General features: G+C 40.3%; 1 protein-coding gene across 3 annotated transcripts in view; it reads right to left on the bottom strand.

The window, feature by feature from the left end:
- The window catches only part of LOC308676110 (protein NDRG2-like), a 48,195-nt gene that overhangs the window by 11,544 nt on the left and 23,410 nt on the right, over positions 1 to 13,241 (bottom strand). For all 3 annotated transcript variants that reach the window (XM_081341839.1, XM_081341838.1, XM_081341840.1), the window contains 6 exons: positions 10,763 to 10,868; positions 8,619 to 8,739; positions 8,458 to 8,520; positions 7,337 to 7,397; positions 4,173 to 4,259; positions 740 to 796 (listed from right to left, as the gene is read on the bottom strand). In XM_081341839.1, the coding sequence (XP_081197965.1) occupies positions 740 to 796; positions 4,173 to 4,259; positions 7,337 to 7,397; positions 8,458 to 8,520; positions 8,619 to 8,739; positions 10,763 to 10,868 (495 nt within the window). The remainder of the gene's footprint in view (positions 1 to 739; positions 797 to 4,172; positions 4,260 to 7,336; positions 7,398 to 8,457; positions 8,521 to 8,618; positions 8,740 to 10,762; positions 10,869 to 13,241) is intronic.

Here is a 13,241-nt window from a genome sequence, read left to right as displayed (position 1 = left end):
AAATTTATCTAACCTCTAAGATGCCAACTTTTGAACCAGCCTCTGTTGCTTGTGGCTTAAGATCAGTCTCCTTTGGCAAAGGATTTTCTGCCCTCCATGCTAAGAAAACTTATGACTGTTGACTTCTGCACCTTTAACTGATGTTAAAGGCACTGGAATAGATCCAGATTTCTTCTACCATTTTCTTTCAATCCAACTGTAATTATGATCAGTCATATAGCTCCATATCAGTGCCATTTCCCCCGGAAAATAAATATTACATATAGAATGAGGATTGAGGATAATAGAAAAGGGGGAAAAAAACTTCTAAAGCAGTGTTTCTCAATCTTGGCAACTTTAAGATTTATGGATTTCAACTCCCAGAATTCCCCTGTCAGCATGGAGTTGAAGTCCACTCATCTTGCCAAAACTGAAAAACACTGTTCTAAAGTAAATAGTTCTAGCCTGCTTTCAAAAAAGAGGAATTATTTTCTTGTTTCCTATTTATACTTTATTTTCACTGCAATATCAACTGTTCTCCAAGAACCATTCAAATTGCCAGCCAACATAGCTGCATTAGAAAGTAATCTGCAGTCTCTCATGTATTTAATTTTGAAGTAATAAAGTTCAATACACACATTTTTTAAAAAGCCTGTCTTAGTATTACCAGGGAGCTGGAAGTGAAGCGAGACTAATGATCCTACTCTGCTTCTTTATGTACCATCCATCATTTCTTTATTCTCCTACTATTCATGCTTACCTGGCTGAAGAGATGTGCTATGATCATCTCAGAAATGGAGGAGGTGAGGCCGGTAAGCTTAAGAAAAAAACAGAATATGATTAGAGGACAAACAGAGAATTATTCTGAAAGGGCAAAACTGGTAGTCCTCAACTTATGACCACAATTGAGCCCAAAATTTATGCTGCTGAGTGAGAAATTTGTTAAGTGAGTTTTGCCCCATTTTATGACTTTTCTTGCCACATTTGTTATTTGAAGCACTGCAATTGTTAAATTACTAACATGGTTGTTAAGTGAATGTGGTTTCCCCATTGACTTTGCTTCTTCAGAAGGTCGCAAAAGGGGATCACATGATTCCAGGACACTGCAACCGTCATAAATGTGAGTCAGCTGTCAAGCATCTGAATGTAAATCACATCATGGGGATGCTGCAATGGTCGTAAGTGTGAAAAGTGGTCGTCACTCTTTTCAGTGCTGTTGTAACTTTGAATGGTCACTAAATGAACTGTTGTATGTCAAGGACTATATGTACAAGAGGAAAAGTTGAAGGTCTTTGAAATTAAAGTCACTGACTTATGCCTTATGCTCAAGCCTAGAAGTTGTTTAATTTACAGTGTGGCAAAAAAGTATTTAGTCAGCCACCAATTGTGCAAGTTCTCCCACTTAAAAAGATGAGAGAGGCCTGTAATTTTCATCATAGGTATACCTCAACTATGAGAGACAAAATGGGGGGAAAGAATCCAGGAAATCACATTGTAGGATTTCTAATGAATTTATTTGCAAATTATGGTGGAAAATAAATATTTGGTCAATAACAAAAGTTCATCTCAATACTTTGTTATATACCCTTTGTTGGCAATGACAAGAGGTCAAACGTTTTCTGTAAGTCTTCGCAAGGTTTGCACACACAGTTGCTGGTATTTTGGCCCATTCCTCCATGCAGATCTCCTCTAGAGCAGTGATGTTTGGGGGCTGTCGCTGGGCAACACGGACTTTCAACTCCCTCCAAAGGTTTTCTATGGGGTTGAGATCTGGAGACTGGCTAGGCCACTCCAGGACCTTGAAATGCTTCTTATGAAGCCACTCCTTCGTTGCCTGGGCGGTGTGTTTGGGATCATTGTAATGCTGAAAGACCCAGCCACGTTTCATCTTCAATGCCCTTGCTGATGGAAGGAGGTTTTCACTCAAAATCTCACGATACATGGCCCCATTCATTCTTTCCTTTACACGGATCAGTCGTCCTGGTCCCTTTGCAGAAAAACAGCCCCAAAGCATGATGTTTCCACCCCCATGCTTCACAGTAGGTATGGTGTTCTTTGGATGCAACTCAGCATTCTTTCTCCTCCAAACACGACGAGTTGAGTTTTTACCAAAAAGTTCTACTTTGGTTTCATCTGACCATATGACATTCTCCCAGTCCTGTTCTGGATCATTCAAATGCTCTCTAGCAAACTTCAGACGGGCCCGGACATGTACTGGCTTAAGCAGGGGGACACGTCTGGCACTGCAGATTTGAGTCCCTGGTGGCGTAGTGTGTTACTGATGGTAGCCTTTGTTACTTTGTTCCCAGCTCTCTGCAGGTCATTCACTAGGTCCCCCCGTGTTGTTCTGGGATTTTTGCTCACCGTTCTTGTGATCATTTTGACCCCACGGGGTGAGATCTTGCGTGGAGCCCCAGAACGAGGGAGATTATCAGTGGTCTTGTATGTCTTCCATTTTGTAATAATTGCTCCCACAGTTGATTTCTTCACACCAAGCTGCTTGCCTATTGCAAATTCAGTCTTCCCAACATGGTGCAGGTCTACAATTTTGTTTCTGGTGTCCCTCGACAGCTCTTTGATCTTGGCCATAGTGGAGTTTGGAGTGTGACTGTTTGAGGTTGTGGACTGGTGTCTTTTATACTGATAACAAGTTCAACCAGGTGCCATTCATACAGGTAATGAGTGGAGGACAGAGGAGCCTCTTAACGAAGAAGTTACAGGTCTGTGAGAGCCAGAAATCTTGCTTGTTTGTAGGTGACCAAATACCTATTTTACCGAGGAATGTACGAATTAATTCATTAGAAATCCTACAATGTGATTTCCTGGATTCTTTCCCCCCATTTTGTCTCTCATAGTTGAGGTATACCTATGATGAAAATTACAGGCCTCTCTCATCTTTTTAAGTGGGAGAACTTGCACAATTGGTGACTGACTAAATACTTTTTTGCCCCACTGTATATGCCACCCATCTTGCTTCAAGAATGACGCAGGGGTTGATCCTGCCAGTATAGAAAAAGGAGCTTTTGAATATATGCAAACTCTATTTTGTTGTACCTTTGAATTATTTTTGAACTCCCTGCAATATAGAAATTGTCCTTTAGATACTTTTTTCCACTTCTGCACTTTCTAATTTATTTATTTTGCTCCATCTCTCAAAAAGTTGGGAAACAAGATCAGAATAATGTATTGCCTAGATGTTAAGAGATTTGTTTTTATGAAGGGAAATGGATTAGAGGTTTAGATTTAAGAAATAATGAAGTATGTATAAGAAATGTGTCAATTTTGTTTGTGTGTATTTAAATCAACTAATAATGGTTGGAGGGAATAACTGGGAACTTCTCCATTCACTGTCCACTCATCAAGAAACAGTTGTGCAGAGTCAGAGATGAGCATTTAAATGGTTTAACCTAAGAAGCCGTCATATTAGTTCAGACATGTCAAACACAAGGCCCGGGGGCCAGATCCGGCCCGCGAAGTGGTTTCATGTGGCCCGTGAAGCCATCCTGGAAACAGTGAGGGAACAGCCCCCACTGCCTTGGCCCTGGCCCAGAGACCCTCCTTCTGCCAGAGACCCTCAGATCTGTCCCACTCCTGCCCAGGCCCCCATAGGCACCCTTGTTGCAAATGATGTAGAGCTGGCCACGCCCACCCAGTAGGCCACATGCACTCTAGCCACGCCCACCCAGTAGGCCACGCCCACCCTGGTCATACCCACCCGGCCCCTTGAGGAGAACCGCAATGCTGATGCGGCCCTCAATGAAATTGAGTTTGACACCCCTGTATTAGTTGATAAAACATGCTAACCCCACCTATCAATATATCAATATATTCCTATGAGAAAACAATAAACTATTTTTAGTCTCTAAATCCCAGCAGTGAACTGACATGTGCACACGAGCAATTGCTGATCTTCTCTTGAAGCTATATGGGCAAGATATTATACTGATGGTTGTACTGATACCACAATTTTAGCAAAAGTATGACAGACACACATATAGGTGTTTCAGATCCTGGACAAAATATCTTTTAGATAATAAACGAAAAATAGCAAGAAAGTGCAAAGACTTTGGAAGTAGCAGGTTGCCCTTCACTGCTTTAAACCAAAGACTGATGGTCATTTTAATTACTTGCTATAACAAAGTCCTGCATACAGTTTGTTGGCAGACAGCTATGAGCATCTTCCTCAGTCTTACCTTATGAGCAGCCCAATCCATCCAGCCCTTGGCATTGGGGTCAATGTTGATCAGAACCAATCCCTCTACAGTGTCTGCATGGGAGAGCTGTGGGAAAATAAGAACAATTAGAAATAACCATAACCATGATGATACTTTGACTGCAATAGCACAGCTCAAGCATATTTTAGGGTAATTTATCACATTCCTCATATATATTTTCAGACCTGGCCAAAATATACAGTAGACATAAACTATAGAAAGAGATGTACCATTCAGTTTGCATGGTTCATATCTATGTCCAAACTTCAATGTATATTGGCTGTGTTCACATAACATGCTTAATCTCATTATTGAATTAATCCACTTTCTATGTTGAACCATAAGCTCATCAAATGGCCTGACACCATCTGCTAGCCACATTTATTGAAAACATTAAGGTTACATTTAATAGCCCAGGTGAACAACATGTTGGGAAAAGAACTAACACAGTATTGCTAAATTTGGATTATTGTCATGAGATTTATCTACTGATCAGAGAAAGGATATTATAATATGGAAAAAAGGTATTATAATATGGAAAAAAGGTACTAGAATGACCAGTGGTGTAAAATACACTGGGTTATTGTAGGAGCCGACCAGGGTGGAGAGTTAAATGTTAACAGTATTTAGATTACAAGAGACGTTTGTGAGGTATATGATCAGACATGGATTTACCAAGCTAAATGTTGTCCAATTGCAAAAATAACAGCAAATATGAATTCTTGGTGTAAAAATAAATATTTTTAGAAACCCAACAAAAAAAAATACAAAAATTAATTTTCACCCCATTAAATGACATACCCTACTATAGTTTGGCACTCATCTCTGTTTCAAGGTCATTGAGCCAGTGTGGTCACATGGCCAGCATGATGTCATGGAGCAATGTTTCCTCCCCACCAAAGAGATGCCTACTTATCTACTAGCTTTTGCATGCTTTTGAACTGCTAGGTGGGCAGGAGCTGGGGTGAGGATAGGAGCTTACCTTGTTGGATCTCAAACCTGGGAAGCTGGCTTTCCAGTTGACAAGTCCAATGTCTTAAATCACTGAGACATCGCAACACCCCCAACCCCACTAAAAAAATTATACTAAAAACAATAGAGGAAAATGGAAATACTTTTTCATAGCCATGGGACCATGTGGGATTCCCTACTGATACAGATCAATTGAAGATTCAGCATGGACAAAAGGAAGCACTGTTGGCTTATTTCACAGAAAGTGTACAGTAATTACAGTACATTACATATGGTAGAATGCAACCACACAGGATGCAGCGTGGCTGCCAGTTTAGAACAGGGGGCTTTGGTTACTATGATTGGAGCCATCACAGAAAACAACTAAGCGAATTAAAAAAAAGTATTAAAGGAGATGGAGAAAGGAAAATAAGCTAACCAAGGATAATCAAACCTCCTTAAGTCTTGAAATGATACAGATGTTCAGCAGAAGATATGTTATTATCAGTTACCAGAAGCAACTTGAGACTTGGGATAGGCAGAAGGTGAAGCATTTGCTGTACCCTTGATACACCACTACTTTTTCTGCTTTTTGGTTTTGACAGGGAAAATTCTACAACTAGATCAGTTTTTCCAACTCTTCCCCACTATGCACACCAATTATCAAAATCTCTTAAACACTAAAATGACACTGTTTTATTTGCAACAACATTTAATATAGGGGAGCCAATGTTAAGTGAATCAAATCAGGCCTGAGGCAACCTAGTTTCACATATATCCCACTTAATCATGAAACTCAATATGTACTCTAGCTTAAATTCCCAGGTGGGGAATTATGCATGCCAGCTCAAGGAGAACATGAAAGATAATTGGAGAGATATAATATGTTTTTTATGGCTGAGGAGAATAAGTACTTAATCTGATTCAGACCAAAAACTGGGTTTACATACATCATTAAACTATGGTTTGTTGAATAGGTTTGAGAAGCTGGGCTTTACACATCAAGCTTACCTATAAAACATGATATAGTTTTATATAACCACATTTTGACAAGATGGAAAATTTAGCCACTGAATTCAAGCCTTGGTTTCTGGCTTTGCAACCCATTTTCAGGGACACCCACAGGAGAAATAAGACTCAAGTTGCTATCTTTGCTGTTTTTATGTGTCTTGAGGATTCTCCTGGAATTGTTCTACTAACCACTGTAAGACAAGGCAATACCTCTCTAGCTCAGGGCTTTTCAACCAGTGGTACAGGTACCACCTATGGTACATTGGCACCTGGCAGGTGGTACGCGACCATCCTAGAGAAGTGGTAGCAGGGGAGGGGAATGAGCCGAACCGGTGGCAGCACCGCAGAAGCCTGAGCTGCAGGGCTGTCAGGGCTCAGCAGAAGCGCCAGGATCAGTGCCAGGCTCCAGCTGGAGCTCGGTGCTGATCCTGGCGCTTCTGAGCCCAGAGGAAGCACCGATCAGATGGAATGTTGCAGCATCTCCAGGTTCTTGTGATTTACATTCAGATGCTTGGCAACTGATTCATATTTATGATGGTCACAGTGTCCGAGGGTCATGTGAAGTGACCAAAACCTGCTGTAACCACCCAGCAGACCGGGGGAATAAAAACCAAACACCCCCCCACCCCACCCCACCCCTGCTGCCAATCCTCAACAGAAATGCTCACAACAATGAAAACCTCGGACAAGAGGAAGAGCACCGCCGGGCGGGCAGGCAGGTGTCTTGCTCGGCTGTGGCTTGGGGGGCACTTTTTTCAGTGCCATTGTAACTTCAAACAGTCACTAAATGAACTGTTGTAAGTCGAGGACTACCTGTACTTCATCACTTTTTTCCTTTTTTTTTTTGGTCATCAAGTTTTTGACACCTTGCTAGGCAACTGGTGGTACTCAGATGTTGCCATATCCTAAAGGTGGTACAGTGGGTGAAAAGGTTGAAAAGCCCTGCTCTAGCTGACCTGTCAGAATACCACACAGTTCAAACAACTAAAACCTCACTGTGGATTGTTTTCCCCCATAGTACTGTTATGGACAGGAACCCAGAAACCAGCCATTCAGAGGCCTGATTTGCTTATGACTGTCAGAGATGATCAAGTCACCCTGACTTAAGGACCTGACCATGCCCCTTTGGCATGCAGAACATGTTTGCCTGCTTGACAGATGCTAGGCCCCATTCTACTTACACTGTAGCGTGCCAAGATATAGGCTCCAGCTCCAACTCCAATTCCAATGATGCTGGTGAAGCTGTGGAAAGGAAAAATGAAGTAGCAAAGGGCAGTGGAACAGGGGCTGCCTTGGCAGCTTTGATTCTTCAATGAGGTTCAGGTGGAGCAACCGTTTCCAAAATTTGTTTTGGACTCGCTGATTTTGTACTTTTTTTAGTGGTACTGATTGCACAGTTTGAAATGTTACAGGTTGCGCTTCTTCATCTTGTGCAATTTTAGTGCCACTGTTTACATTTTTCCTTACTCTTTTCTATTATCTATATTTATTTCTTTATATAGTAAGGGTTGGCATCTACAGCCTGGAAAGCTTTATGACTGCAGATTATAATTATTATTATTTTTTTGCTGCTTCAGATACCCATTTATCAGGCATTGTTCAATTTCAGTCATTCTGAGATATACAAGTATAACGTAAGCCCTAAAACAGATCTATCAGGTTTTTTTTTAAAAAAAAATAGCCCTCCATTAAGAAAAAATAAACTGCAGTCTTACCTGTAAGTGTAATCACTCAATCCCTTTAAATACCTATTTAGACATGTGGTTCATCATGACAACTTAGTCCATAATCAATCATCAGATTTTAAGATGCCCCTAAACCCATCTTCTAATGAATTACTGTATCTGCATTTCACAAGCAGTAAAATACCAGTTGGTAGGGCTAGGACAGGGGTAGGCAACCTCGGCTCTTTTATGACTCATGGACTTCAACTCCCAGAATTCCTGAGTCAGCTGACTCAGGAATTCTGGGAGTTGAAGTCCATGAGTCATAAAAGAGCCGAGGTTGCCTACCCCCCTGGGCTAGGCAATGCTTCAAAGAATGAACATAGCATCTGTCTTCAGCTCTTTAAAGCAGCCACCTTTTCCCCCAAGATTGTTCAGTTGCCTTTTGCAGCTGCTATGTGATCTCAGATAAGAAGACAGAGAATATTAAGACATGACTGCTCTAAATAGCTATGGACAGGTATTATGTTTTCAATTTCACATTCTCCAAAGAAGCATTTTGGCATCAAATTCAAAGCAAGACTTCCTTTCCTGTCTTGACAGGCACATGTCAGTCACATCCTCTTCCCCAGACTCACTTAACATATTGCAAGATGCAGGGGATCATGTCAGCCAGCTGGTCCAAAGAAGGATACTGATACCTAGAAAGGGAGGAGAGAATAGGGGCTGCATTAGATAGCTTGATTCCCTTCGCACCCAACACTGCAGGTGGGGCAGGAATGGAGGCTGCAAGGCTCACCCCAGAGGGAAGGCCGGGGCCCCCTCCTCCATGCCAGGTGCGTCCACATGTATCACCACGAAGTTCTTTATGATCTCTTGCATGTCCTCATAGTGGAAGAGAGTGTCGAAGCACGAATGATCTGGGGTGGGGGTGGGGATGAGGAGACAGAAGAAGGGGTGTCAGGCTGCAGAAGGGCATCAGAAGGGCAAGGCCTAATAAAACAGGGACAGCCCTATGGGGAAACAGCCATAGTTTCCTGGCTGCCAATCAGTGTGCCACTACGATATTTTGCTTCACAAGGCAGTCGTATGCATGTTTATTGAGAAATACAATCTCCAATATTCAGCAACATCTAGGAAGTATGGAAAGGGCTCCAGTATTTGCCATAAACATATAGCACAAGAAAGCAAAACATTCAGAAGATTAGATAAATCTGAATTGGGGACCTCCCATCCCTCCATGTAGGAAAAACGGAAGAAGGGAAGCTATAAAGGGATGATTCAACCAAATGGGTGGAGGAAGAACTGCAGAACAGGCTGCAAATCACACTGAAAATATAAAAATATTTTTAAAATGTCGTATCAGAGTTTGAATTTGGAATCTTAATTTTAAAGGGTAAATACATTTTTTTAAAAAATAGCAAAAGTCTGTACTTTTGTGATGGAGTGACATTTTCTAAACTTGAGGTCTTCCAGAAATGGTGCAACTGAATTTTAAGAGATGCCCCGTATCGGACGGAAGAAAATTGGTGTAAGAATTGGTGTTTTCTTTTTGACTTAGAATTGGACTTTTGGTTAGGACAGCAAAAAAGTTACCTTTCTGTAACTCTTTTCTGCCACTTAGTGACTATCTGGTCTTTTGTAACTCAGATCTGGTATTGCTAATTTTGAACGGAAGCTATGAAAGGGCCAAAAAACTCAATAAATCAGCAAGCACATGTTGTGATGATTTAAACTCTTTGACTGTGGAAGGAATGCTATAAATGCCATAAAAATGTACATGTAATTCTTGCAACAATCCTGTGAGAGAGAACACTACTGTCTCCATTTTCCAAAGACAGAATTACGTGTTTGACTCCACATTACACTTGCCTTAATGATAACTGCTCCAACCCTCTGCTGGGAAATTGAACACTACTTAACCCATAAGCAGAAATAGCCAGACGGAATAAAAATATTATGTATGGTACAGAAAGAACAGCTAGTTTCCTTCCTTTGTCTCCTGTTTACCTCTTTTATTAAGTGGCTAACTTCTTCTAGCAGTTGCAAGGAGGAGGAAAAGGAGGATGGAAAATTAGCTGCTAAGATAAGGAGGAGGGGGAGATTCAACCAGCAGCACTTCATTCTTTTTTCTTAATATCTCTACATTTTACTGCTTGCTGCTGGAAGAATTTTTGCAGTATGCAGTAGACAGAGCTTTGGAGAGGCATGCAGGGAGGCAGACTCAGGATCATCTACCTACTATCCTCATTCAAAGATCATCAAGCAGTCAGATCTAGAAATCTGGAGTCTTACTAAGGGCTAGTTCATAGAGGCAGAGGTAGGTTTGTCTGAGTGAGAATATAAACAGAGGGCAGAAGAAAGTTGAACATTATTCATAGATCAGAGGTAAGCAGAATAATCTCATATAGGGCTACAAAGCCTCCCTCCCTCCCTCCTTCTCTATTTGTACTTTTGCAACCTACGTTTGATAGTTTAGTCTGGTAGGTAAAATTACAGCACGTCAGCAAGGGCCTCCAAATCCCAGTTCTTTAACAAACAAACAAAAAGTGTTCCAATCATGACATTCCCCAATTTGTAATAATTCAGATATACATTTGCAGTTGTATATACTGTATAGGTCATGTCAATATGTAGGTCATAAACTGCAAAAGAACTTGTTTTCCATTTCCATTCTTTTCCCTCAGCTACCATGAGGAGTTGTGATTTAATTGAGTTTTTCATAAAACACAGTCAGCACTGCATGTATATATATATACATACATAAGTTTCTGATCTTGCCAAATGAAAAATCTTTGGGATTTTTCCAGAACGATAAGACCTTTTTAAGGCAGCATGAGTTTTATTGAAGTTCTATATACTCTCTTGGTGAATTGTGTTAATTGTGAAACTCTCTGTTTCCCACCAACCACAACCCCCAACAAGAGGATGTTCTGATCTTACGATTTTGTCCCACATCATGATAGGTGAGGATGGCTGGACGCTTGGGCTTGGGTGTTCCATGGATGGTGATGGTCACAATCCCATAAGGTGTCTCCACTGTGTGTTTCTGTAGAAGAAGAAGAGAGACTAAGATGAACAAATGAAAGATTGGAAAGATCCTAGCCCCATGTGAGTAATTGCAATGAGGATAACCCTGAATTCATAGAAAGGGAAGTTAAATTGAGAGGGCTGGCGAGACCTTCAGGCAACATCTTCAAGTATTTGGGAAAACTTTGCATGTTCACAAGCACTCACTCTGCAATGTGGAATCTGACAAATTAGGATGCTCCAAATGCTATGTAAATGAAGCTTGTATGCATTTATACACACAAACAAAAAATTGTTCCTATGGAGCCCAGCTTCAACCACAGCTTTTCCATATAAGAAGCCCAAACAACATGCTGGGGAAAAAAGCCCTTTGGAGCCAAAAGACAACAGAGAACTGGCAGAAGTTCAAACATTACTCAGGGTCAAGTCAGTTATGTATGTGAGGCTAGGTAAATATAGTGTCTGCATAAAAAAGAAGCCATTACTGTACACAAATGTAAAAAAAATCCTGACTTTTGCAGATTAGTTAGCTGATTTTGCAAAATGTATTCTACTTATCCATATAACATCTGCCTCCTTCCAACTGCTCAGTCTAGTTAAATTGCTAGAAAAAATGCAAAACAATTTATGGTATCATGGAATACCTCTGTATCTTTAATTAAAGTTTTTTTTAAAAAAACAGTATGTTGAAGGGAAGTTCTCATAGCACAGATAAAAGACAGATTATCCCCCTTCTATGAGCTGCGTTTTGTCCTGTTACCTACATGGCAGCTGAAAATCTGGTATTTCTCTTCCTGCTTCCTTCTCACCATCTATATTTCCAGCTTTAAGGGATGGAACCTTAAAATATATGGAACCTATATTTTAATGAAAAACTATTAATGTTGGAATGCTGTATCCTCACTGAAAACAACTACATCAATATTGTAGCTGTATATCTCTATTTTGACAGGGTTTTTTTTGACTAAAAGTGATTCTCAACCTCAGCAACTTTCAAGATGTGGGGATTTCAACCCTTGGGATACTATGGTAAAAAGTCATATTTGTTATTACGTTTTATGGTTCCTGATAGCTTGTTTTCCACTTATTCCTACTTGGAGTTCAGCTCAAGGTCCTTATGCCAGTTTTCACTCTTCAGTATAAACATTAAATTTATAATGTATAAATATAATCTGTAATTGTAAAACCTATCTTGAAAATACTGTGTTCTGAAGGACTTGGTAGGTGTGATTTTCAGAACAAGCCTTGCTTGGCATTTGTCAACCATAATGTTAATGTTGTCTATTCTACCACATTTTAGAACAAGTGTTCAATTCATCACAGAGAACACACCATCCCCACCTTGTAGTTTTCATAATGCCCAGAGAAAGACTTGGGTCAATAATGAAAAACAATCAAGTTCTATTTTGTTTTGCTTTAAAAGTTCATTGTTTATTCTCCCAGCCCTTCCTGCTAAGATTTTTTCTGATGGTACACAAGTGAGCTCAATGTGTTCAAAAGCAACCGGAGAAGCAGGGAAGGGCTGTGCCATTTGGCACCCACAGATATTTCTTTCCAGAACCAAAATAACACAAGTCAAGAAAAAGGAGGAAAAGGAGAAATGAGAAAAGCAGCTCAGAAGACAGGTAGCATATTTAGATGTAATAAGTATCTTGAGGAAGAGGGCCACAAAAGAAAAAAAAAGGAGTTGGAACTGGTGAATTGAGATGAACCACCTGGGATAAGCTCACCAAATGAAACACAATGTGCACTGTGCATTGTGGCTAACTAGCTTTGCTTTTTTGTCCCTCTTTTTTAGAAGAGTAGGATATTATGTAGTGGTTAAGGTGTTAGATTGACTGAAGAAATATAGATTCAAGCTCTCTGTTGACTCTGCTCAATCCAACCTACTCACAGGAAAGGGATAAATTGGCAGTATGCATGACTTCCCAGAGACAAGCAGAAAATAATGGTTATTATTATAAGGAGAGAATTAATACCTGAGCATAATTCCATCAAGCCAAATGGACCACTATTTATGCATTGTAGGTTGTCAGGCTTGTTGTATCTTAATTATTGCATACATAGGCAATCTATATCCATTATTGGATGAATTTGTGCTGGAGGAGAACAACCACATAGTGGAGTATTTCAAGTATTTCCAAGAGAAGAACTCATAACATTTGTATATTTGGCCCAGCCCTGTATACTTGGCCCATTTTCTAATAATTAAGATGTATAAGCAGGTTCTGAAACTTCTGAAATGGTCTACAGTTCCTGCTTGACTTGGTAATAAACAGCAATTTTAATTAATTTGGCTACACAGAAAACTTTCTGTTATGGCACTTAATGGTGCCCTGCAGCACAGTTTGTCCAACATCAAGAGAAGATCAAAGTGAGGAGTCTGTATACT

Source organism: Vipera berus, assembly GCF_964194415.1.
Source record: "Vipera berus genome assembly, chromosome: W".
NCBI lineage: Eukaryota > Metazoa > Chordata > Lepidosauria > Squamata > Viperidae > Vipera > Vipera berus.
Note: the sequence above shows the minus strand (reverse complement) of the source record. Positions and strands in the feature narration are given on the sequence as shown.